The sequence below is a fragment of the Nannobrachium achirus genome (genome assembly GCF_963921795.1).
Source record: "Nannobrachium achirus genome assembly, chromosome: 20".
In the NCBI taxonomy this organism is placed as follows: Eukaryota; Metazoa; Chordata; class Actinopteri; order Myctophiformes; family Myctophidae; genus Nannobrachium; species Nannobrachium achirus.
The window spans coordinates 31,541,197-31,565,950 of record NC_137827.1 but is presented as its reverse complement, the minus strand read 5'-3'; the positions used below and the strand labels follow the sequence as shown (position 1 = coordinate 31,565,950).

At 42.5% G+C, this 24,754-nt stretch overlaps 2 protein-coding genes across 8 annotated transcripts in view; one reads left to right on the top strand and one right to left on the bottom strand.

The window, feature by feature from the left end:
* The window catches only part of crlf1a (cytokine receptor-like factor 1a), a 31,289-nt gene extending 25,402 nt beyond the window's left edge, over nucleotides 1-5,887 (bottom strand). For 4 of the 5 annotated variants that reach the window (XM_080751356.1, XM_080751359.1, XM_080751360.1 and 1 more), the window contains exons 1-2: nucleotides 5,493-5,620; nucleotides 1,220-1,498 (exon numbers count right to left, since the gene is read on the bottom strand). In XM_080751356.1, the coding sequence (XP_080607482.1) occupies nucleotides 1,220-1,498; nucleotides 5,493-5,571 (358 nt within the window). In that variant the 5' untranslated portion in view covers nucleotides 5,572-5,620. Of the gene's footprint in view, nucleotides 1-1,219; nucleotides 1,499-5,492; nucleotides 5,621-5,663 lie in introns of those variants that run through there. The other variant, XM_080751357.1, reaches the window with a different exon arrangement.
* keap1a (kelch-like ECH-associated protein 1a) overlaps nucleotides 5,482-24,754 on the top strand; it is a 34,742-nt gene continuing 15,469 nt past the window's right edge. The window contains exons 1-3 of one of the 3 annotated variants that reach the window (XM_080751354.1): nucleotides 5,518-5,575; nucleotides 5,679-5,817; nucleotides 21,810-22,711. In XM_080751354.1, the coding sequence (XP_080607480.1) occupies nucleotides 22,499-22,711 (213 nt within the window). In that variant the 5' untranslated portion in view covers nucleotides 5,518-5,575; nucleotides 5,679-5,817; nucleotides 21,810-22,498. Of the gene's footprint in view, nucleotides 5,576-5,678; nucleotides 5,818-15,964; nucleotides 16,831-21,809; nucleotides 22,712-24,754 lie in introns of those variants that run through there. The other 2 variants (XM_080751355.1, XM_080751353.1) reach the window with 2 other exon arrangements.

Sequence of the window (24,754 nt, the reverse complement as noted above, 5' to 3'; positions counted from 1 at the left end):
TTGGTATGTTTGTTCTGATTGCGAGTGTGTGCGCGCGCGAGTGTGTGTATGTGTGTGTGTGTGTGTGTGTGTGTGTGTGTGTGTGCGTGTGCGTGCAGTAAACTTGGGTCAGATTCAGGAACCCTGCCAACATTCCTCTTCTGTCAGAACACAGGCTGCTGAACACCAGCGTCACACAGAGATTAGGATCCCGATTCCTGACTACAAAACTGTCTAAGTGCACGTACATGTGTGTGTGTGTGTGTGTGTGTGTGTGTGTGTGTGTGTGTGTGTGTGTGTGTGTGAGAGAGAGACAGAGACAGAGAGAAGTGAGAGATTGTATGTATGTGTGTGTGTGAGTGTGCATGCATGCGCATGTACTGTATGTGGCTGTATATGGCATGCACACAAGTGTTACTTCACTGCAAAATCTTTATGACTCCTTACTAGTCATTTATCATCTCATCACCCAGGCCAGAAGCACATTTATTTTTCAGTTCTCATTGTGACATACAGTATGGCGTGTGTGTGTGTGTGTGTGTGTGTGTGTGTGTGTGTGTGTGTGTGTGTCTGTGTGTCTGTGTGAGACAGAGGAGTGACTGCTAGTAAGGAAGAGAGCAAATACTGTCCGTGCGTGCATACGTGCGCGTAAATGTGTGTGCGTGCTTGTTCCTGCGTGCATGCATAAGCACATGTCAGACCCATGCCCTATGAGTGATAGTGCGAGTAATGGACCACACAGGTGGTAAAAGCGTCACAGAGTCACGCAGGCCTCATCAGCCAATCTAAAATACAACCACAACTGTGTCGAGACTCTTCAAAATCTCTTATGCTGCAACAACACCACCACCCCTCGTATCCCGTCCCCTTGCAGTCGTCTCTCCGACATCACTCCTGTCCTGTTCTCGTCTCGACTTCTTCTTCTGCGCTTCTCCCCCCAACAACCCCCCATCCACCCATCTTTCTTTTATTTGACCATTTCCTCACGGCGGACCAGCACACACCACATGATTCCCCCAGAGAAAATAAGCTCTTTCTCCAAGAGTCTCTGCAGTGAAAGGGATACAGTGTAGCCGAATACACGGTGAACAGAGTGGGAACGGAAGAAGAAAAAAATAAATAAAAAATAAAAGCCTGACCGTGACACGAGGGGGAGAAAAATAAAGAAAACCCCCCCCTTTCCCCCATTGTGACAATACCGTACAGCAACGTGACCACCGGCTAACTTGCTGTGACTTACTGCCGACGTAGAGGCAGGAGCCGGCCAGGACGTGACCTCCGGGGTTGTGGCAGAGGAGGTTGTCCCCGGAGCGCTGGCGGGAGGCAGGGAGCCTGGGCAGGGTGACGCTGAGGGCGGTGGGGCTGAGCACGCTGTAGGAGGTGCTGGGCAGGCGCCGTCCGTTCAGCGTCCAGAACAGAGAGCTGGCATGGACGCCCAGGTCCGCGTTGACCCGGCAGGTGGCGGTCAGGCTGGACCCGATGTGCAGAGCAGGGTCCTCTGGGAAGATGGCTGCCACCTCTGGGGAGGGAGAGGAAGGAGGTGGTGGTGAGGGCGTTTGTTAAGAGGCGGGACTAGGGCTGTCACGATTATGACATTTTACATGACGATTATTTGTCGATTTAATTGTGTTTTTGTCATTGACAATTACATTTCTGTTTGGCTTGTAGGCTTTGAAGTTGCACATGGCAGATATGACACATAAGCTAAATATACAAAAAATTACTGAAATATATGACGACTTTATACATTGATAAAAAGAACGTAGATGGTGGAAATAGCCGATCTACAAGCTCACAACTTGTAAGCTTGTGAGATCTGCTATTTCTACTATTTTTGAAAATGTTTGAAAATATCTGAACATTTTTCAAAATGTAAATGATTATGACGATTATGACAAAATAATTGCGATTATGTAAAATAATTGCAATTAGACGATTATGCAAGAATTGTGACAGGCCTAGGTGAGGGTGTTTGTTAAGAGGCGGGATAAAATGAGAAGAGAAGAGAAGAGAAGAGAAGAGAAGAGAAGAGAAGAGAAGAGAAGATTCTAATCTACAACAAAATACTATGAACAAATGTAAGATAGTTCCTATGGATAACAGATGAGAAAGCATAATGAGCAAGTGTGAGAGCTTCTAACACTTTGTCAGACCACTACAAATCTCCGCCCGGGGCCATATACTTTGAGTAACTACCTCTGCTGAAAGACAGATTGTGTGGTCCTTTTGAGAAGAACATCTTTGAAGAAGTTAATTTCTCTGTAACTCCACACCAATATTTAGGCTACATCGCAACACCGACATAATTACAATTCCCGCACACGTGTGCACACGAGGGCACACACACTCTCACACCCACACGCACGTGCACGCACGCACACACACACACACACACACACACACACACACACACACACACACACACACACACACACACACACACACACACACACACACACGAAAACAAATACACACAGGGGTGTTAAGCATATAGTCAGCTAGCAGAAGGGAAGGGATCATGATTACCCAATCACACCCTGATCCAGCTGAATAACAATAATTTACTGATCCCTTTCAGTAGTCTGAGAGTGGTGGTGGTTGGCCCAGTCCCTCTGGACCAGGGTGTGAAACCCCCTCACTTTAACGACCACAAAGACAGGCGCAATTACTGCTGTTTATTGTCTCTACTCCACAAGCTTGCAGGAGGAAATGGCTTGTAAAATATGATTTGTTTTCAGAGGCTTACGGCATTTTGAAGCAGGGCCGTGATGATGAGGGCAGGTGATAAGTTTAACCCTTGGACAGTGGAGTGCCCTAAGGTCCTTTTTTTTTTTTACACATTTTAAACTGATAAAATCACTATGTGCAGTTTTGCACATAGTCATACAATTCATTGGCTCATTTGCAATACACACTTTAAGGAAGAAAATAAAACAGCCAATTTCATTATTAATTGAGTCTAGCTCAATAATTAAAGTTTAAGTTCATAAATAGTAAATGGTGCATTTACATAATAGCCCTTTATTCCAAAGCGCTTTACAGAGATTGTGCATTACTTTCACCCATTCACACACACATGGGATCAAACTGGGAACCTTGCGGTTCTCCATTCGGCTGCTCTACCAGCAACTCTGAGCCACTGCCGCCTCATGCACCCACATTTTACATGTTAAGCATCGCATTTTACAAACGGATCCGAGGACATCTCATAATGTCGTTACCAGACAATATGTGGCAGGCAGAGACAGGAAATTGCACAAAAACGTACAATCCCCCAGTCAAGAAAAGAGCACCACAAGGTCACCAATCCCATACGGTGCTCCCTCATTAATGAATCCTGTTAGCAATTCTGCATTTAGTTATTGGTAGATATTTATACATTACACATATACAAATATATTTATAAACTACTGACTGCCATATGGGTAACAACTAAAGTAAAGGAATACAATTATCCAATTCCAGAGTAGCAGTTGAGGAAAGAACATATGACATCAACACATGAATTCCCTGATGAGACACTAGATGAATGCTGAATGGGCTCCAACGAGATAAACACTGGCTCATGGTTGATTTTAAACCCCTTTGACTGCTGGTGTCTGTAAGGAATTGAAAAATGAGAGCTGGTCCCTGACACCCATGGTGGTTATGCTGTCAGCATTCAAGGGTGCGTGAAAGGCCTGTAATACCCCCTATTTCCAAAGCTCTGTTTACCCTTCACTCGTCCGTGGAACAGTTCAAAAGAAGACTACGCTTCCTACATTTGACGGACAAAGGAGATACATATGGAACGTTTTCAACATTTTGATGGGCCTGTGTAGGGGACAGGATTGAAAGGAGAAGTCATGCAGCATTAAGCGACAATGAGCCATGCAATGCCATCTGAAAAGGGAGCAAGGAGACAACAGTGGATGCCTGTTTTCGAATTTATAAATTAAATTTTCACATTTGCTTTCAAGTTAAAGAGACATGCTGTAGCAATTCAAATGTACCATATCTACCCTCAATAGGCATGTCTCCACATTGACAGGTTGTTTATGCTCAAATCTTTCTCCAACAATATAATATGATTAGATGTACTCTTATTCTATTATTTTCACTATATGTACAGTGAAAGGTTTCACATAATGAACGCTTTTTAATTATTAAAAAGCCTAGTCTCCACTGTTGGAGACTAGGGACTTGCTAGAATAGGTTAGTTACAGCCTTATAATAAAAGCCACGGCGGGCTACCTTGTCAAGACTGCTGGTCTTTAAGCGTTTAAACGGGGCTTTACTTTATAAGTTTCCACGGCAAACTAACAAGGACAGATGCTGAGGCAGACGTTTGTAGTTCGTATAGTGAGCTCACCAATAAAAATAATCCGGCCACTTATGGGGAACGGACGTGTGGGACTGCATAGCCGAGATTTATTTACGTTGCTGTGCATTAAGCTGCCGGTTAACATTCTCTAGGAACCGACCAAATGATGTCAGTGTTTTGTTGCGGTTCGTAAAGCCCCACCATGCTCCCCATGTGTTAAACGAATTATGTCCCGACTTGTTGAAATTCAACCTCCTGGGAGGGTTTCCCAAAAACCTCCCATTTCTGCAGGAACACCGGGGAACATGAATAATACCCAATCACACTCCAACAGTGGCCTGACCTGGCTGTCAAAGGCAAATGTGGCACTTGTCATTGGTTATTAAGCGTTCAGAAATTATTTATAAATTAACAGCCAATATGGAATTAGAGGGTCCCCAGGCCCCCAAACACGAGTTAAAACAGTGGCTCCCAAACTCTTTAGCCCGTGACCCAAAAAAGAAATTATAGACTATACCCAAACAGCCCGGGACCCAAACTAGCTGAAAACAGCAGATCTACAAGCTTCTAGATAGTCTATTATTTTCCACTACTTCTTAAACATTTGTTTTCTAATTTATGGTATTAGATTTATTTTATTTATTCAAGAAATTACTTCGAAAAATCATGGAAATCTTAGCTTTTTGGGTAATGTTTTTTTGAAGATGTTCTGAAATAATAACAATCAAAAACCAAAAAAAAGGAAAAATTAAGGGACCCCAAAAAAATTGTGTCCGCGACCCACAAATGGGTCCCGACCCAGTGTTTGGGAACCAGTGAGTTAAAAAATATGGGGGGGGGACCGGGGACGTAACTTTAAAACCAGAATATAATAGTTATTTTGCAGTTTCATTTCTTTTCTTTTTTTTCTTTTTGGGTGTGATGTCATAGCTATATTTTACCAAGGTGTCATCATCATCCATATTAGGTGTGGAAAAACCTCTCAAGTTGTTTCCTTTTATATATACTCTATGGTTGTTTCACGCGGACCGTTTTCTGTTAATCGCACGACGCTTTTGACCAGTGACACAAATGTAGACATGCTGATGATGTGATGCCGTGCAGAAAAGTGCAGCCCTGCGTTGTCCATTGCAGCCAAACATTACCAAGCCAACGTCTGTCTGCGCGCATCGATGGATCATCTGTGGTGGTGGTGGTGGGGATCACTTACGTGTGGAGTAGCTCTGCACGCCGGGAACAGACAGCATGAGGAGCACCAAGAAGCAGCTCTCCAACAACACGACTCTCATTTTGGTAAGAAGTCCCCTCAACAAGTTTGTCTTGTTTTTCGTTATGTTCTCCCCCTTTTTGACGCGTCGATCCTCTGTGTATTTTGAATTACGCACGGTTCTGGCAGGGGAAAGAACTGCACGGGGTTCAAGTTGACTGCTCCGAAGTTCAATGCTTCTGTTGGAACAAGACAAGCGAGCACGCTAGAGAAGGCTACGGCACAAGGCGCGCGTGTAAACCCACGGCCCAAGACGTCCTAAATCAAGGTAAACTGCTGAGCATAATCCCGTCCCGTTTTGGAGTATTTTCCCTTAATGCTTCCTCTGCTAAAACACACACACAAGTTCATACTTTTTAGGCCCCTCCCCTCTCTCTTCCCACACAGTCGCCAGTCATTTCCCCCTCTCTCTCTCTTTCCGTCCTTCCCTTTTTCTTTTTTCAGTCTCTCTCCCCTTCCAGTGATGGGTAGAAGAGTCACATCCATTCACTTTCACTGAATCATTCTCTCTCCCTCTCCCTCTCCCTCTCCCTCTCTCTCTCTCTGTCTTCCTGGCTTTCCATGTTTCTGTGACTGGGAGGCTGTTGTTGAGTCACTGTTTTTACAGGAAAGGTCATCAGATGTATCTCTCTCTCTCTCTCTCTCTCTCTCTCTCTCTCTCTCTCTCTCTCTCTCTCTCTCTCCTGTGTGTGTCTGTGTCCCTCTCTCTTTCTCTGTGTGAGAGACACTCTTGTTTCACACAGGGAAGCCTCTTTGAACCCCAGCAGTAGTACTATGTATGTTGTTTCCTGTTTCAATCATGTTTGTTTTGACGCACAGATGATGGATGGTGGCAGGCCTGTATTGTGGTGTATTGAGTAACACATGTAGCCTTGGGCCTGGGAAATAACACTGTACACATTAGCATAATAGGCCTATGCGCCTATCCACCGAATTCTGAAACCCACCCCATACAGAATAGTGACCACCTCAAATTCTTTTCAATATTAAAGGAGTAGTTTACCCCCAAAATGATTTTTTTTCTATTGGTTACTCACGCCATGGAGACTTGAGTTCAATAAATAGTTTTTGTACTTGTCACATTCCTAAGACAACATTTTGATTATAGTAAATTTACCCCCACATTTTCCAGACCCAAATGCATTTGGGCATGTTTAACATTTATTGTGAGTGTAAAACATGCATACTGTAACAGATTGATCCAACATATCACATGGAGTGGAATTGTTATATGAAATTCAACTTGTTTGTTTCTTATGTGCACTGTGATGGAAAGCCAAGCCTGTCTTTACAATGTAATTACACATTTTGTATAGAAACTTGACTATTTCACTCATAGACCCAAATACATTTATTTTGCTGTAGGCCTAGCTAAATCACAAAAGACCTTTAACCAATAAAAAAGTAGAAATGTGAGTCACACACCAAATTGGTGTGTGCCTATACAAAAGTACTACTACTACTTTGTCCTCCATTGATTTGAAATTTTGTGATTTTTTTTTTCAATTCTTATTTTTGATATTTCCTATATACTTCATCTTATGACAAATAGTGAAATAATTGTTCTACAAGCTCACAACGCAAGCTTGTAGATCTGCTATTTTTGCTGTTTAAAAAGGGACACCATGGGTTAATGTGGTTGAATCATAAAGAAAACTATTATAGGAGTCATAGAATAAGCGATGCCCTTGGGCCAAGGCTTGGTATCAGCTGAGAGAGGGAAGCCGGCAAAGGTGTCCATGGAAATCCTCTGACTCATGCGAGATTCACCCAACCTGTCATCACTCACTTAAAACAGACCCTGAAGACAAAGCGACTGCGTGGAAGGGGGTGTGTGGTGGGGGCGGGGGGAGGTTGGGCCGGTGAAGACAGGCAGGGTGACGAAACACAATCACATTATGTCACATTGGGATTAAGAAGTCCACATCAGGGGTCTCGGCGTCCGCCTAGAGAACAAGAACCCTGTTCATGTTTATCATTTAAATGGGCACTGTGACTAATGTTTGACTAATGGTAGCCGCAGACACACACAAGTTAGCCCTACCGGTCGGGGGCCAGTGGTGAATCACCAAGGCCATAGAGGCTATGAATGTTATAGTTGTCACCCTACGGGTTCCTGCAGACCCTACAATGTCCCCCTTTCTGCCTCGTCAGAGGGGGCCCTTGTTCGTCGCCCACTTACCGCTCAGACCACGGCAGCTATGTCCAGTAAATGTGAAAAGAATTTTGTGACGGGGCTCGGACATTGTGTCACTTTCCGGTCATTAACTGCTCTGATGCCCGTTCAGGCTGTTGTAGCTAGAACAGTTGATCTGTGATATTCGGCGGTCGTCATCACATTCACCCTGTCAGTGAAAATGTTGTGTCACACAAGCACATGCACATGCACACGCACACACGCCATACAGAATCTTACGCACTCTTCCAAACACATAATCAAGCCCAAGCTTGCACATTCATTCTTTTGTCACTCTAACGTGCGCATATTCTTACCCAAGCTCACACACACACATAATGTCGTTTTTACACCATAGACTGAAAGATGGACCGTGAGTGATGATGAGGGTGGGAAAATAAGTGAGTGCGATGACGAGAATATAAGAGAGAGAAAATGGCAAGAGACAGTAAGAGCGGGCGCGCTGCTAAATCCTGAGTGTTAATTTATCCCTGAGAGTGTAAAGATTGCTCATTTTTAGACTCAGAGTTCCAATTGACCCTAAGGATTTTCCAGTGTGGTCGGAGCAGATGCTGTAGTAGAGGGATGAAAAAGATGTTTCCACCCTGTAATAATGTCAGTCATGGGGGAACAATAGGCTTAAATCTCTTTAGTTACAACCACAATGTGGGAATGCATGCTGGGTGTAAACCAATGGCATATGTCTGACACCAGTGGATGTATGTGTCTCAGTGGTGAGTGGAACCCATGGCGGTAACTTGACTTTCAGCACTCCACCACAGCCTGGGCTCAAACCGCAATCCAGTCCGCCACCTGAGAAGGATCTGGTTCACGTGGCGGAGTAGGAATATTTCAACTAGGGAATGAGTTTACACCAAGAGGGGGGGTGTTATTATACGATGCAATATAATCACATTACATCAGCTTTGTGAGACTTTAGTCCATGCAGTAGCCAGAACCTAAAATCTACATCTACTAACATTCCCTGGGAATACGTTCTCTCTGTATAACTCACCTACTTTATAGTGTAGACCCCACCCCCACGATCTAATACTAGGCTTCCTTCCTTTTCCCCCTCTACACCAAGGGTCCTATCTTTTGTACCGCCATACCCCTTATGCCTAAAATTATTAGCCATATTTTGAAAAACAATTTAAAATACTTCAACTAGCCAATCTACATTGACACATTGTGAGCTTGCTTTTCAAAATAGTCAAAATGGCAAAGATATTTAGGGATAAGGAAGCGCACATAAGCTACAGTAGTGCCCCAAATCTGTTTGCCGAAAATGTCCGATCTACAAGCTCACAGCGTGGTCAAGACATGGCTGTATATTTTTGCATAATGTTCCCTTTGCCTCATTCCACTGTTTACGTATGGGATCTTTTTTAACGATTCGTTTTTGGGGCTTTTACGCCTTTACTGACAGGACAGTAGACTGACAGGAAATGGGAAGAGAGATAGGGAGTAACACGCAGCAAAGGTCGTCGGGATCGGGATTCAAACCAGCAACACACTGTCAGGCATCAGAGCCTGTGTGGTATGCGCCTGGACCGCTAGGCCAGCAGGCACCAGTATGGGAAGGATTGTAATTTCTTAATAACTTTGTTATTAATAATGATAATAACTTACGGTATGGCAGGGGCTGCATGAGCCGCCCAGAAGAGAGAGAGAGAGAGAGAGAGAGAGAGAGAGAGAGTGTGTGTGTATATATATGTGTGTGTGTGTGTGTGTGTGTGTGTGTGTGTGTGTGTGTGTGTGTGTGTGTGTGTGGTGTGTGTGTGTGTGTGTGTGTGTGTGTGTGTGTGTGTGTGTGTGTGTGTGTGTGTGTGTGTGTGTGTGTGTGTGTGATTGATTGTGTCTGTGTCTGTATGTCCGGGGCTAATCTTACAAACTACTGGACCGATCAGCATCACATTTCTTGTACACACTGCCAGTAGGCCAAGGACATAACTCACATGTTTTATATATAATTATAATATTTAACTTTTAAAACTTTAATTTTATAGTGTAAGTCAACAGAATAGTAAATCTTCGTACCCCCGACTTTCGGCACCTCTGTGCGGTCCAAGTGAACACAGCGGAGCGCTCCCTAACTGCGGTTCAGCCAATCACAAGCTTCTGTGGGCAGGTCTTTTTTGGTACACGCATACTGTATGTCCCACACTTAGCTCATTGGCCAAGCTTTGCCGGACGCTTAATGAAATTAACACATAAAAAGCACCACTCACGGGCGCCCGCTGCATGGCCTACTGGTCCAGCCGCATACCACTTAGGTATTGTCACATAGGCATGGATCCGGACGACCTTTGCCGCGTCACTCCCCATCTCTCCCACCATTTCTTGTCAGTCTACTGTCCTATCTAATGAAGCATATAAAAACCCAAAAGCAAATCTTAAAAAAAAAAAAAAAAAAGCACCACTCAAACTGGGTGTGATTTTGAGATTCTGTCTTGTTGAGTGGTGCTAACCGCTCCTACAGACGCGGGACAAACAGACAAAGCCATGATGGCTTTGTCTGTTTGTCCCGCGTCTGTTTGTACACATGTCCTGCAGTCCTGCCCCATCCTGCATTGGCCAAGCTTCTCGGGAAGCTTAATGAAATGAACTCATAAATAGCACCACTGACTTCACACTGGGTGTGAGTTTTTATTTATTGTGTGCTCGCTTTATTATGGGCTCTTCATTATTTATCTAGTAAGTTTATTCTTCTAGTAAGCTTCACATGACAATTTGGCTACAATATATAGACAACCAGCCACACTCCGCCACACTCCACCGCAATTTCCATACATGGTGTTCCATGCGAGCCCACACTGTTTCATAGGAACAGTATTTCTAGTTTGCATAGCACTTTTCAAAACAACTGAATATAAACAGCACAATAGTCCTAAATAGTAGTCCAAAAGTACTTGCCCTTTTCATGAGTACTTCCTAATTATAAGGGTGTGACTTTCAAGACGCCTACTAGAACATTACTGCGTGTGCTGCACCCGTTATTTATTTCCTTCAATCAGTATAGATTAATACACTGGGCTATAATGGTTATTGTGAGGAAAAGCTTTACCATGTTTTGACCCTGGGGGGTTGTGTTTTTCTAATAAAATTCCATCCCCGTTCAAATTGCCCCCTGTGTATTTCCAATGTGGTTCGTAGAGGGGGGGTTATGACGGGGGGGGAAGGCGCACATGAAGAGGCCGGAACCCTTTAGCATCGCTCTGAGGAGTTAACCAGGGGGCAATCAGAGAGAGTAGGATAGAGGGAGGGAGACAGCCATGGAGAACAATGAGGAAAGTAGCGCTATGTTCAGAGCAGGGGGAAAAAAAGAAAAAGAAACATAGAGGGAGATGAAGCAGATTGACAGAGAGAAATGGGACATGTTAGGCAATGAGGGCTGCCCAGACAGAGTTAGCAAGGAGAGAGAGAGAGAGAGAGAGAGAGAGAGAGAGAGAGATTTGGGGGACAAAATGGGAGGAACAGAGAGACAGGGAGGGGAGGGAGGCATCCTGAGAGAGAGAGAGAGAGAGAGAGAGAGAGAGAGTAATCAAGCAGAATCAGAACGTTTCCTCTGTAATACCCACAGGCCTCAGTAGAGCCCCGGCTCCTCTATCCACACTGATTGGAGGGAAGGGTTTGTTTGAAGAGGAGGTCAAGATCTTCAGTACCTTGTTAAGGAAAAGTTGTGTCCAGAGGAATGAAGAGGGCTGACTCCTTCCTGAGGAATTCATCGGGGGATTGTGCGTGTGTGAGTGCGTGCGTGTGTGTGTGTACGTTTCTGTCTATATGTATATCCAAGTGCTCATTTGTGCAAGGCAGAGAGATGGAGCGTGTGTGTGTGTGTGTGTGTGTGTGTGTGTGTGTGTGTGTGTGTGTGTGTGTGTGTGCGTGTGTGTGAGTGTGTGTGTGTGTGTGTGTGTTTGTGAGAGAGAGAGAGCGACCGACAGAAAGACAGAAAGACTCAAGAGTGATAGGGAGAAGGGAGAAATTGTCTGTGTGAGTGCGTGTGAGGAAGACAGAAAGAGGCGAGTGATAATGTGTATGGGTGTTTGTGTGTTGATAAAGTCACTAAAAGGGAGAAAAGCAGGCAGCAGGAGGAATCAGATTGTGATTTAAGGCGGACGCCTCAACCCCCTCCTCACTCTGTCTTCAACATAGTTTCTGAAGCCAGGATAGCAGCACTGGCATTTGCCGCAATAATGCATGACAGATGTACATCAACCATGCTCTCTTCTTTTCCTCCTCTTGCGCCCTCTCTCACCCTCTCCCTCTTTTCTCTCTCTCTCTCTCTCTCCCCCTCGTCCCTCTCTCCCTCTTTCATTCACTCCCTTACTCTGTTTCTCTCTCTTGCCTCCACCCATCTGGACCCAATGTGTTGTTGGTGGTGGGCATCGTCCAGCCAAGCCATCAACCACTACAAAATTGGGAAAGAGAGGATTAAGGTCTCATCTGTGGAATCTTCCATTTTTGATGGTTGAATAACGATTCTGTAGTCAGAAAACATTTATTTGATCTGGCACAATGATGGCGGGGCCTGCTTTTATCTTTTATAACTCCCATATATATATTCAGGCTGACAAAGTAGTTTACCCCAAATTAAGCATTTAAAAAACAATAATTGTAATGGTAAACTTGTCATATAAGCGTGATTGATAGTTGACATAAAAGAAAGTATCATTAAGCTTAGCCACTTAATGGGATGATAATGCTCTTAAGTTTATCTAGGGTTACTTAAAGGTGTGTTTGGTTTTAGCTGTAAAAGTAAAAAATAAATCATCAAAATTGTTATTTTTTACAAATGCTGGTTCCATTTTATGCCAGGAGAGGGCAGTACATTCACAGCACATGATGCACAAGTCCTCTCTTCACCACTGTACCATCAAAAAGGTCAATAAAATGTTTGCAGTGTGTCTACAAAACACACGGATTGCCTTGATCAGAATCCAGCAGAATTTTAACTACACTGTAGTATCATACAGGCAACTATATCTTTTTTTTACAACAAAACATAAAAAATGGGCCATAGTTAGAGCACTTTGTTGTTGTAGTCGGTTACGCCTGGCTCAAGCAATTTTATGTGTTCATGTAAAGCTGAAAACCCAAGAAAGGGACTGAGTGGAAGATCAAAGTGGTGGTTGTGTCTCATTTGTAATGGTGCCTATAGGAAGGACCTGTCAAACGTAGTGTCCTCTGATGTGCACCGAAATATTCTTGACAAAAATGTAAACAAAGCAATGAGGTGCATGTATATGACAGGAAACTGTTGTCTGTTTGTTGTCCATAAGGATATGATAAACTACAAGTAAGTGTAACTGAAGGGGAGATGAGACATGGAGAGTAATTGGGGGGCAGAGGAAAGGAGAGTAGGAGAGGAAAGGGAAGGAGAGGCAGACAGGGGCGTCACAAGGGGGGGAAAAGTTACTAGGGTCCAAGTTGGAGGGGCCTTAATTATTTTATACTTTAGCTATGTTTGAAAGGTTGTGAAAACGTGTGCAAATCTTTGACACTTGTAACTCAAGGGGGGAGGGGGGGGGGGGGCTCTGGCTGGAACAAAATATTTTGAGATGGGGTCAGTGGCCAAATACATATCATTTTGGGGGTCCTTCACATTAAAAAGTTTGTGCACCACTGATGTAGAAACATAGGTTTTTTAAAAACCTAGAAGGATTTGAAATATTCAAAGACTTGCACAAATTTTCATGATTTTTCAAAAATAGCATATCTACAAGCTCACTGCAAGCTTGTAGATCTGCTATTTTTGCCAGACCCATGAAATGGGTAGGCCTACATAAGCAAATGTCTGTCCGGGTTTTCTATATAAAGGGTATATATGATGATGACATGATGATGACATGCCTACAAAAGGCATGATGTCATAAATGATGATGACAGATAACCAGGTTGACTGCCAGACCCGGACAGACATTTGCTTATGTAGGCCAGCCTATAAATGTACCATTAAATTTATAGGCCCAGAGGGTTGGCAGAACCGGGGTCTGGCACAACCAGGTTGACCTGGTCTAGTTCAATAGTTAAAGCACAAAATGTGAGTGAATTCTTGTACCCAGGGCCCAGAATTTGCTGCGACACCCCTGGAGGCAGAGAGGAACAGAGAAGTAGAAAGGGGAGAAGCAGTACCATGAGGCGTGAGAAGAAAAAAACTATGTAGAAGCATTTCACGGTGTCCAGAATAACATATAGACTCTGCTATATGAATGTACAGAATCCTGTACAAAATCATGTTTTATTTGATGACCTTGCAGCATTTGGCTGAAATGTGCCTGTCAAAAAACTGCAACACCAAAAGCCTTGCCCCTGAAATGGTGAGATTGCAGGCCTGATATAGAATATAATGGATGAATAAATAAGTAACCAAAGATATACAGAATGTACATTCATTTAGCAAAAGGATTAATAAATTAGCAACCACTAGTGCAAATAGAGGACAGAGTAAGTGGCCCGATACTGCATCCAGCGTTGTGCTGTGTCATCGTGCTGTAGGGGTTTGCTTTACAACTTCCTCCTTGCAGTGAATAGACTGAGCACAATACCTGGGCACCAAGTGCAAACACACACTCGGTACACAGCGGTCCATGCTCTGGGAATTGAAACGATAAAGAGACACTATAAACAGTGCAATGAAAAGTGGGTTAACAAAAAAGAATGTACACTGACAATAATCAATTCTTACCTCAGAGCATTGTGTGAAATGAATCTGAATAAATCCCATAATAGTCCCATGTCATCGTCCTAGTGTGTTGTCGGTCTGAGAATTACCTCACATCCTGTTGTGCTTTGCAATCAGCTATCTTTTAACATTGAGATTAGCTTTATATTACACATTAATGATTGATGTTTTTCTAGTAACTGATATCTGTGAGATTTTTGGCTTGTCATCCCAGTTTGCTGACAAAGGTGAACTTGCAGAGTTGTCCAAATCACTGCAAGTGAAACACAAACCTCACAAACTGGACACTGCACGCACGCACGCACGCACGCACGCACGCACGCACGCACACACACACACACACACACACACACACACACACACACACACAGCTGGTCACATGACAGATCATTCATCTCTTCTGAATCACATGTACTAGTGATAAAGCCTAATCTGTTGTGCAAGTGCTGAATGTTTACCACTGTGCTATAGAGCCCCATGCCTGCATGCTTGTTCTAGAACTCTTTTGAGGATCATGCAAGGTTGTGTCTCAATAGAAGAGCAGGGACAACAAGTATCCCAATTGTATAATTGATATTGCGGTGTATAACAGTGTATTCACTTTTTCATAAATAGAGGTTTAACCAACATGTTTAACATGTGCTTTGTTGCTGCTAATTCTGCTCAGGCTTCAACCCTACCTGTTAGCTGTCATGCCCTGATGCCCTAGTGGGCGGCCAATGATGCAACCAAACCCCACTGCAAATCACCCTACATTTGTTGCAATCTGTTTGGAGAACAGGTGGGCGCGGTTGGCCACTTTACTTACACTGTGGAATAATAATAACACAATGTCTGCCAGCAAGGCGGTTCAAACAATCACAGGAAAGTATTTGAAATGGCCTATACTTCCCTAATATCCTGATGAAGCAAACTCGGTCTCCACTCTCCACCCACTGAAGACTGAAAGTCATTTGCAAGGTATGAATTGCAACATTTCTGGAGGAGTGCCATCAAAAGTGCAGTTCCATGCATGTCACATTGACATCGAGTTTAAATGTTTAGAACAGGGGTCTTCAACAGGGGGTCCGGGACCCCTGGGGGGTCCCCAGAATCCTAAACCTTACTACAGGGGGTCCTCCAAATCTTTGTGTGATAGAAACCTTTTTCTTCTTTTTTTATATTAACCACTTGAACCCTAGTGTCCTTATTCTGAGAACTTTAGCCAAAAATAGTCGATCTACAAGCTCACAACGCCTCGCAATGTGAGCTTGTAGATCGGCTATTTTTGGCAAAGAGCTTTGGTGTAGAGGGGAAAAAGAGCAGACTAATTACAGAGTGAAAGGTCAAGTTTATTATGTATTGACAGTTAAGTGGTTAAATATCTGAAAACACAAATTGACATGAATCCGAAAATACACTGATGATTGTGCTGTCAAATAATGAAACTATATGAAATGATTGTGGGGGTGCCTGCTTCATCTCTCTCTCTCAACTAAGGGGTCCTTGGCCTGGAAACGTTGAAGACCCCTGGTTTAGAATAACTGAAACGGATGTTGGAACTGATGGAACAAAGACAAATAGGTCTATGAGCGACTGTACAGAAATAATGTGTGATGACAGACCATCCCATCCCAGACTATTGAAAGGAAACTGTTGCATGCTGCCAACCGCATGGTGATTCATCAGTTTAGAATAAGGAAACGGGCAGGTCTGGCATTCCGCCCGCAACTATAGGCTATATATTTTCCCCATAGTTCTCCAATGAAACTTAACCAGAAGCAGAACTGTCAGGGTCTCTTCTCTGCCGCGGTTGATTTATTTTGAGTGCGCATGTTGCTTCTCACAGACACATTAAATAACTTGAGTGTTCCACCACCACTGGCCTGTCTGGACGGTTCACTTTGCGATGGAGGAGGAATGTTGAGTTGAGTTGAGAGCTTTGTCTTGTTTGTCAGCGCACAGGATTACAGAGTTGCCGAGTCATGTATGACTGTTGATGTAGAGTTTCTCCAGTAGCTGCCAGTGCCTGGTATGTATGTGAAAATCACCAAGTCGCAAGAAAGCGCGCAGCTTCGCTGTTCGCTCGCACCGGGGTCTCCATTGACCACTTCAGTAGGGATACTGCGTCGGTGCATGCACATGTGGAACGGTTCTCTGATTTGTTTTCTCCAATTCTCCGTAGACTGGCTGTGACAGTGTGACAGTAGGCTATCATGTAACATAATGCCTGAGTGACTGAGAGCGGAGAAGATATCGCTTTAGGTTATGGCAATTGCGTGACTTGCGTCATTGGACAAACATGCGCAAAGTGTCTGTCCCAGATTGACTTTTGTAGGCGTCATTCACTCCTGCAATGTTGAATCGTCATAGCAGCACTGACTCTGCACACAACGTCCATTCAAGCGGTCCGACTTCATTTCTTTGAATGGTTCATTCAGGTGAGTCAATCGGCATTATAAACGCGATAGCATGGTTGCATTGAGTTTGAACGTGCTTGGTGAACGCGCGTACAGTAGGCTACTTTGTCTTTGTTGCTCTTCTTCTTTTTGAAAGGAATTGAAACTTGAGTTGCACATTTCCCACCAGAGCATTCATTTGGGGAAGGGACTTTGGTCTGTCATCACTCATTTGTTTATTTTGCACAGCGTCAATAGGCTACTGTTTTTGATAGGTTGAGGCTATCAAGAGCTGCATAGCTTTCATGTCTCGACGACATAACAAGAAACCTATATAGATTTTCTTGAGGGAGGGTGGATGGATTTATTTAGACTATATATCCTGTATAGCATTTAATTGTTTCTGACCTGAGTGTCATTATCACCACTGTTTTAATGGCCAAAATGTTTTATTTTTTATTTTTAGGTTAGCCTATATAGCCTATAGTAGAATAGAATAGGATTCAGTCTGCAAATGTTATTTTGCTCTTCTGACAATTAATTCATGTTGTGCTTAGTGCCTCCTGATATCTTAGGCCTATTTATAAAAAATGTTGAAAAAGTTTCTTTTTTACACGATGGAAACTGTAACCTATTTATGAATCATAGCTTAGGAGGCTACTGTGTTATTATCACGAGTTGCAAGCTAACACCCCCCCCCCCCCCCCATAGTTGTGATTCCTCTATTAGTCTGGTTGAGTTTGCTGTTGGATTATGAGATCTTACATTTCTTCTGGAGGAATACAAGAAAAGAACAACACTTGTCAGTGCACTTTGACCTTGATTAGCAGTGCAGCAGGGAGTGCAATAGCTCACTTGGCATAAAAACGATGTCAGTGAAGTTATTGGTTAGTCCAGAAGATGCATACTAGGCCTAATTAGCCTACAACTCAGCAGTTACCACACAGGTACTATCTGAATAGATAATATCACCTGATATGATTTAACAAAGATGATCTGAATTTTAGTCTCTGCACTCACTCAGCAAAACCTCAGTTTTCAAATGTAACCAATACAAGGGTCTATTTACATTAATGACTGAGGATTTTATTGTGCAAACCTGAGCCTGTTATGCAGGGGTTAGGTCAGACTGTTCTTCAGTCCCCTGCAACATTTGTTAATACAGTATCTGGGCAACATAATCATTTTAACCTCTTTATCCATATTTTATACTTTGGCTATTGAACAATAGCAGATATACAGGCTCACATCGCATCCGCGTTGCGAACTTAATTGTACATCTGCTATATATTTTTATTTTGAAATCTTGAAAGTATTGGAACATTTTAAAAATTCTGTATTTTTTTAAAATCTTTTAACACAAAACTTCTCTTCATGGGGGTCCGGGGCCAAATACACATACATTTGGGGGTCATTGCTTTAGAACCAGTGCTTTAGGCCAGTGGTTCTCACTTCTCAACCTTTTCAGGCTGTGACCCCGCCCAAAATAATCATATTTTAACTGGGGACCCGCTCATCCTGATGAACACTAAGAGTTGAGGAATTACATTTAGTATAATACGGTTCTATTGTGAAAATAGCCAATCTACATGCTCACAACGCCTTGCAATTTTCACAATTTCTCTCTCTAATATTTGAAAATTAGGCCAACGCTTAATTTGTCATTTTAGAGGTATTAAAGAGTCCTTAAATTGTCACTTTATGTGCATAAACCTTTTACACACTTACATTTTATGTTGGTTTGTTTACTGTTTAGTGAGAAAACAATGTTGCACATTAAGTCAACCATCTGGGGACCCTTCCAAATAAATTGTGGAGCCCTTGGGGGTCCCGAGCCACAGGTTGAGAACCAGGGCTTTAGGCTGAATGGTGTATGTGGGTCATTCAGATCCGTGTGTAATAACGAACTTCACACACGCGCCTGTCGGTTCCCAGAACATCGTCATGGACCTTGATTCAAAACAAATGTGAACATGATGATGCCGAGTTTGCCGACATGTGTGGATTATTCTGAGTTATACGCTGAATTACTGTGAACAAAGGCCCAAACTCATTTAATTTATTACATTACCAAAATTAGGATTCATTCATTTACCTCATTCCTTAAAATGATTTAATGAAAACAAATCAAAACAAAATGCAGTTGCCTGTAGAGAAGAAGCACGATGTTAAATTGTCAGATATAGCCATTCGTTATTATATGCCTTAATAATATTGCCTAGAATGTATAATGCCAATTGTGTTCTTTGCAGGGTTAATATAGTGTCTGGCTAAGGACTGACAGGCTGGTCTTGGTTAATTTAAGATCTCAGTAAAAGTTCAATTTTTACACTTGCAGAGTTAAATTAACACCAGATTTCTTCTGTGCAGTACAGTATGTATGTACTGTATACATAAATGATATACACACTGTATGTTATACAGTATATATATTTATGTATATATTTAATATACACGTGTGTGTGTGTGTGTGTGTGTGTGTGTGTGTGTGTGTGTGTGTGTGTGTGTGTGTGTGTGTGTCTGTAAGATTAAACAATGTTAAATTCATATCCATATGAAATAAGTGTGGCAGAGTGTTGTAGTCTCTGTTCACATACAATGTTACATGGTTATTTTCTGTTAACTCCCATAAAGCCTGGTCAGTGAAAGTAGCATGGAGCAATACAACCAAACACAATGGCTCTTTATGGAAAACTGAGTGGCTCTACTCTACTGTATTAACAACTCTCTCTCTCCCCCCTCGCTCTCATTCTCTCTCTGTGTGTGTGTGTGTGTGTGTGTGTGTGTGTGTGTGTGTGACTTTGTGTGTGTAACATTTATTTCTCTCTCCAAAATCTCCATCTGTCAAGCAGCCACTCACTTATAATTTGCTCTCTCTAATTTCTCTCAATCTTTACCCCATCTCTTCTACCCTTCTTAAACCTTAAACCTCTCTCTCTCTCTCTCTCTCTCTCTCTCTCTCTCTCTCTCTCTCTCTCTCTCTCTCTCTCTCTCTCTCTCTCTCTCTCTCTCTCTCTCTCTCTCTCTCTCTCTCTCTCTGGGTCATATGAGCAGTGTCCAGGCTAATTGTGGGGTGAGGAAGGGTGTGCTGTAGAGTGCAGACTGATCTGTGCCACAATGAACCTCAAATTGATCAAATATGCAAACTCTAACCACTGTAGAACAATGAAATACATAGAAATTGAAGGTGATGCAGACAATAACACGAAACAAATTAATGAATGCATGATGACAGTACCATTTCATACCAGGTCTGTCCATATCAGGACTTTAGTATCCTAAGTGATTGTTTCTCTCTTTATACTTCATGTCTGCTTTATTTGGCACATATGGCATTTACAACATCTCCCATTGAGCCAATTTACAGCTAGATATTGTGAAGTTCAAAGCCAACGTAGTAGCCTTGAGGAACACACAACATTCCCCTGACCTCTTCATCATAACTTCATTTGTTCTGCTTCAGTTATTGAAACAAGTGATAGACTTTGGAATGTGAAGTGGGTGTTTGTAGGATACAGACATACTTGTGCTTATAGACAGTGACTCGTCTCAGCACGTGACGGCCTGCTGTCTTTAGATGTTTTTTCTTTAGTCAAGTTAGCAGATCAGACAGCTTCCGCACATGACTGAGATGGGCTTGAAGAAGGCTGGAGCACAACCTGACATCATAAATCTGGAGTACGTAGGAAGTTGTTTTTAATATTACTTCAAAGACGCACAAGGGAGCCATTTGAAGTGAATGGAGCTTAGCCACACCATGAACCCGAGCGTTGCTATTCTGGGGTGAATATCCTGCCATCTCAGATCTACAAGCTCACAAAGCGCCACGTTGTGAGCTTGTATTTTAAGTGGTTAATAAAACATTGATTTGATAAGATGGTAGGCTATAACCAGATTTTGATTTGGAAGGTATTTTTTCATTTTTACAAAAAAATAAAAATAAAACTCAGCAAGCAATGTAACATGTATGGACTATAAATTAGTCTTTAGTTTGGTTAGACAGACAGTATGTTTTTGTTTATCAGCACGTTGCTCTAAGGCTGCAAGCTCATTCTCCTATGACTCACACTGGGAGTGTAACTGCTATAAGGCTCGTGTTTGTTTCAGTTGGCTATTAGAAGAATGAGCTAAGGCTTTGGCTGGATCGAATGGATTTGATGTAACAATCAATAGGCAAGTTTATGTTGTGTGTGTTTGTGTGTGTGTGTGGGGGGGGGGGGGGTCAGAGTCAGAAAATTCAATTTCACTTTCAGACAATTTAGCTGTTAATAAAGATACTCAAGTCAGGCAATATTGAAATGTAGTTTTATATCCATTTTATGCAGTGTCATTGTCATTACATACTGTAGGTCTGTGTTTCAGTGAATGTACCATTTGTGTAGGGAAAAAAAATCAGGCAATCAAAGAAAGACAACATAATGGTCTCATTTTCTGAGGCATCACATTTTGTCTGGAAGGCTCCTCCATGTGTCATAACAGACTCTGGCCACAGGCAAAATCAAATCGGTGTACTCAGTTGAGCAAAAGTGGGCATGCCATTTTCATTGCATGGTGATTTCAGAAGAGAAACATACGTGCACATTTTGGAAAACAACTCAGTTTCAATTCATTTAAAGTGTAAACTACAATTAAAGTAATAATGCTCAATGCTTTTTTCTATGTCTTTTTTCATGACTGAATATAGAAACCTTCTTAGGAAGGTTTCCGATTATTTATCTTAAATAAATTCATTTTAAATTGAACTGAGCTGAGCCACATTGGAAACATATGGTTGGAACTAGTTTAAAATCATATTATTAATGTATTACAATTTATGCATTTAGCAGAAGCTCTTACCCAGAGTGACTTACAATTGTGAATCAGAGTAAGCATGAACCCTAGTCATCACACATCTGTCACAACACTGAGGAACTGAAACTTGGAAGTGTGTGAGCAGTCATGCTCTCTAGGCGAGAGGAACATATAAACACACATACAGGTTCTGGATATGCAACTGAAAAGCTTTGTCTTCTTTCTTACAGACTTATTTGCCCCATTTCTTTCAAGAAGAAACATCACACAAGATTAACCAACTACTCAAGAGAAACCTCCAATTGGACCTGTGGCTATGACAGTTCTGTCAAACACCTTTTCTAGCTGCTGTTCCCCTTCCCTGGATATCTAACCTGCAGAGGAGAAAGGCAGACGACTTGGAATCTGTGATTGTGACTATGGGTTTAAATTCGTCTCAGACATGTTTGAACCTGGATCTGTGACTGCGGAGAAACTGTTGGTTTCACAGTCAACGTGAAAGTATATTTGTATTTGTGCCGAGGAACACAGGAGCTGCATCAACTGACATTTGCTAAGCTCAGACACTGTGTTCTTTCCCCCCAGGAGTATTCTTGTGAATGATTACTGTGGGTTGGTCACACATGGCTCAGGGTAGCATTGCATTGTCAACATGCCAGTTTACTGTTGCCCACACTTCTCAGGAATTATTTTAACTAAATGGATGTACTGTAGACTTCAGATTTAACAAACTGACCAAAAAATGGAGGAACTCTGGTCATCATCTCTGGAGTCTTTATTCTGATCAGTTTGACAGAGGTCTGAGGGATTTCCTCAGATTGACTCCAATGGGGTAAGCCCTCGAACCATTCTGCTATAAATAAACAAATAGTGAAGAATCCCTCACAAAACTTTGTGGAGCCCTCTCCTCCTTCAGGGGATGCATTGTCCTAGCAGGAAGAAGCGCCCCACGCGGGATGCAGATTTTTCAGCTATTGTGGTGCCGTCCATGCGTGGGTCTGGTTACCTGGACTACACAATCGAGACCCATTCTTCCCGAGCTCTGAAGGCAATGGATGAGTTCAGACGTCATGAGATGCTGTGTGACTTGATACTGCAGGTCACATACAAGGAGAAGACTGTAGACTTTAAGGTGAGAGACCCACTGAATGTCCTGGCCTGGTTGAGTGTTGTGTTTTACACTTTTACTTAATGCAAATCCTATTCACCCAACAACAGTGTTTCCATGTCACCATGCTTGAAGAAACTTGAAGGCCATCAGAGCCAAAGATAGAACCTGGTCAACAAAGTATAGACTTAAGTGATTAAGGTGCCAACTCAAAATAGTACAGTCAAATCCCAGGTACAGTAGGACAGTAAAGTTAGGCCTACTGATTGCAGTTTTAACTTTAACACTTTGCCATAACAGACATTCCAGTACTTTCTTTCTTGGTTAATGTTACACTATTGGTGTGTGGTTAAGCAGTTGAAAGTTTGGGTTGATTTGATCATTCTAGCTAAAATACGAGAAAAGATTGTTTTACGAAACAAAATTCAGATACTGTAATAATGACTTCTTCACAGGGGAATAAAAAACATAAAAAGGTTGGCACTCTGCAAATTTGTTATTGGTCGATCAATGGCGAAAACACCAGAATGGTTCCTTTTTAAGTGAGAAATATTATTACTTACACAGGGTTTTGAATATTGGCATTTTCACCCAGCATAGAGAGAAAGATATTCCTGGATAATGCAACATACTGTTGGCACCCACTTAATGTCATGGGATGCAGTCGTGGACAGTAACTAGGTAAATTTACTTGGGTACTACACATACATTATTTTAGTGTCTGTACTTTACTTGAGTATTATTATTTAAATATACTGTATACAATGTTCACTCCAAGACACATGTTATACTTTTGACTTTCTGTGAAGGGAAAAAGAACTACATTTCAAATACAGTGGAAAAAGGCAGATGTACAAGCTCACAACGCATCATGTCACAATGCGATGCAATCCTTTTCCCTATTATAGAATTGTTTTGTTTTTAAATGTCAGTACAGCAGTGCATTGATATGAAAATAAACGTACATTTGTACTTTTGAATACTTACTACTTTTTTTTAGCACATACTTTTGAATACTTGAGAGTATTTTTAAAACCAATACTCCAGTACTAACTAACAAGGTACAAATTTGTAGATTTCACTTGTAGGGTTGGAGGCGGTAACCGCCGTACCGCCGTACCGCGGTATACCGAGGTCTACCGCGGTGTCAGTGTGCTTACCGCGGTAAAAAGACAAAAAAAAAAGTCTATTTTTTATTGGAAAACAAGCGAGTTTTAAAACGGGGGAGAAGCGAGGACCGCATGCGCTCCATGCCGCTCTGCTCTGGGCCGTGTACCACACGTTGGAAGCCACATACGTCACTCAGTCACAGACCCTGCACACAGTGCACATGCAGGGCAGGAGAGTACGGAGCACAACTCTTATGACGGAGCAGCATAAACTTTCTGTAATCCACTCGACACAAGGATGTTAATACATATCTTGTGTTGTGGCATATATTTTTTTTATTCATACGGATTACTGGCTGAGCGCGGGCCGCGTGGACTAAAATCGAAAATGAAACTATTTTACTTTTTCCATCGCGTCGCACATTGTGCCCCCGTCCGTCGCGTCGGCGATTTTATAACCTTTTCTGTCAAGTCTTGTAACTAAAACCTGTATATAGCAGCACTCAATCACTGCGATTTGAGAGTTGAGACGTGACGTGAGTTTACAGAATCACTGTACACGATCTGACTACCCGTCCTCCTCTGGTTTGTTCACACAGCTGTTTGTGTCTGAAAAGCCCAAGTAGCTAGCCTACGTTACTATGGTAACCCGACAGTGCAGATCTAAAAGCTCAGAACGCGTCGCGGATGCGATGTGTTGTGAGCTTGTAGATCTGCTCCTTTGAAAGCCATACCCGCTGTGCTGTACGGAGAAGTATAACTCGGGCAGTCAGGCTGTGGAGCTATTATACTCTATGCTGTGGAGAGGCGACTTTTGGGAAGATGATTGCAATATTTTGGCTTATCGCCGAACCTTAATTAATAGATACGGGGGTGCGGTAATTACCGCAGTACCGACGGTAAATGGGAAGACGGTAATCGCGGTAACAAAATGTCCATACCGCCCCAGGCCTATTCA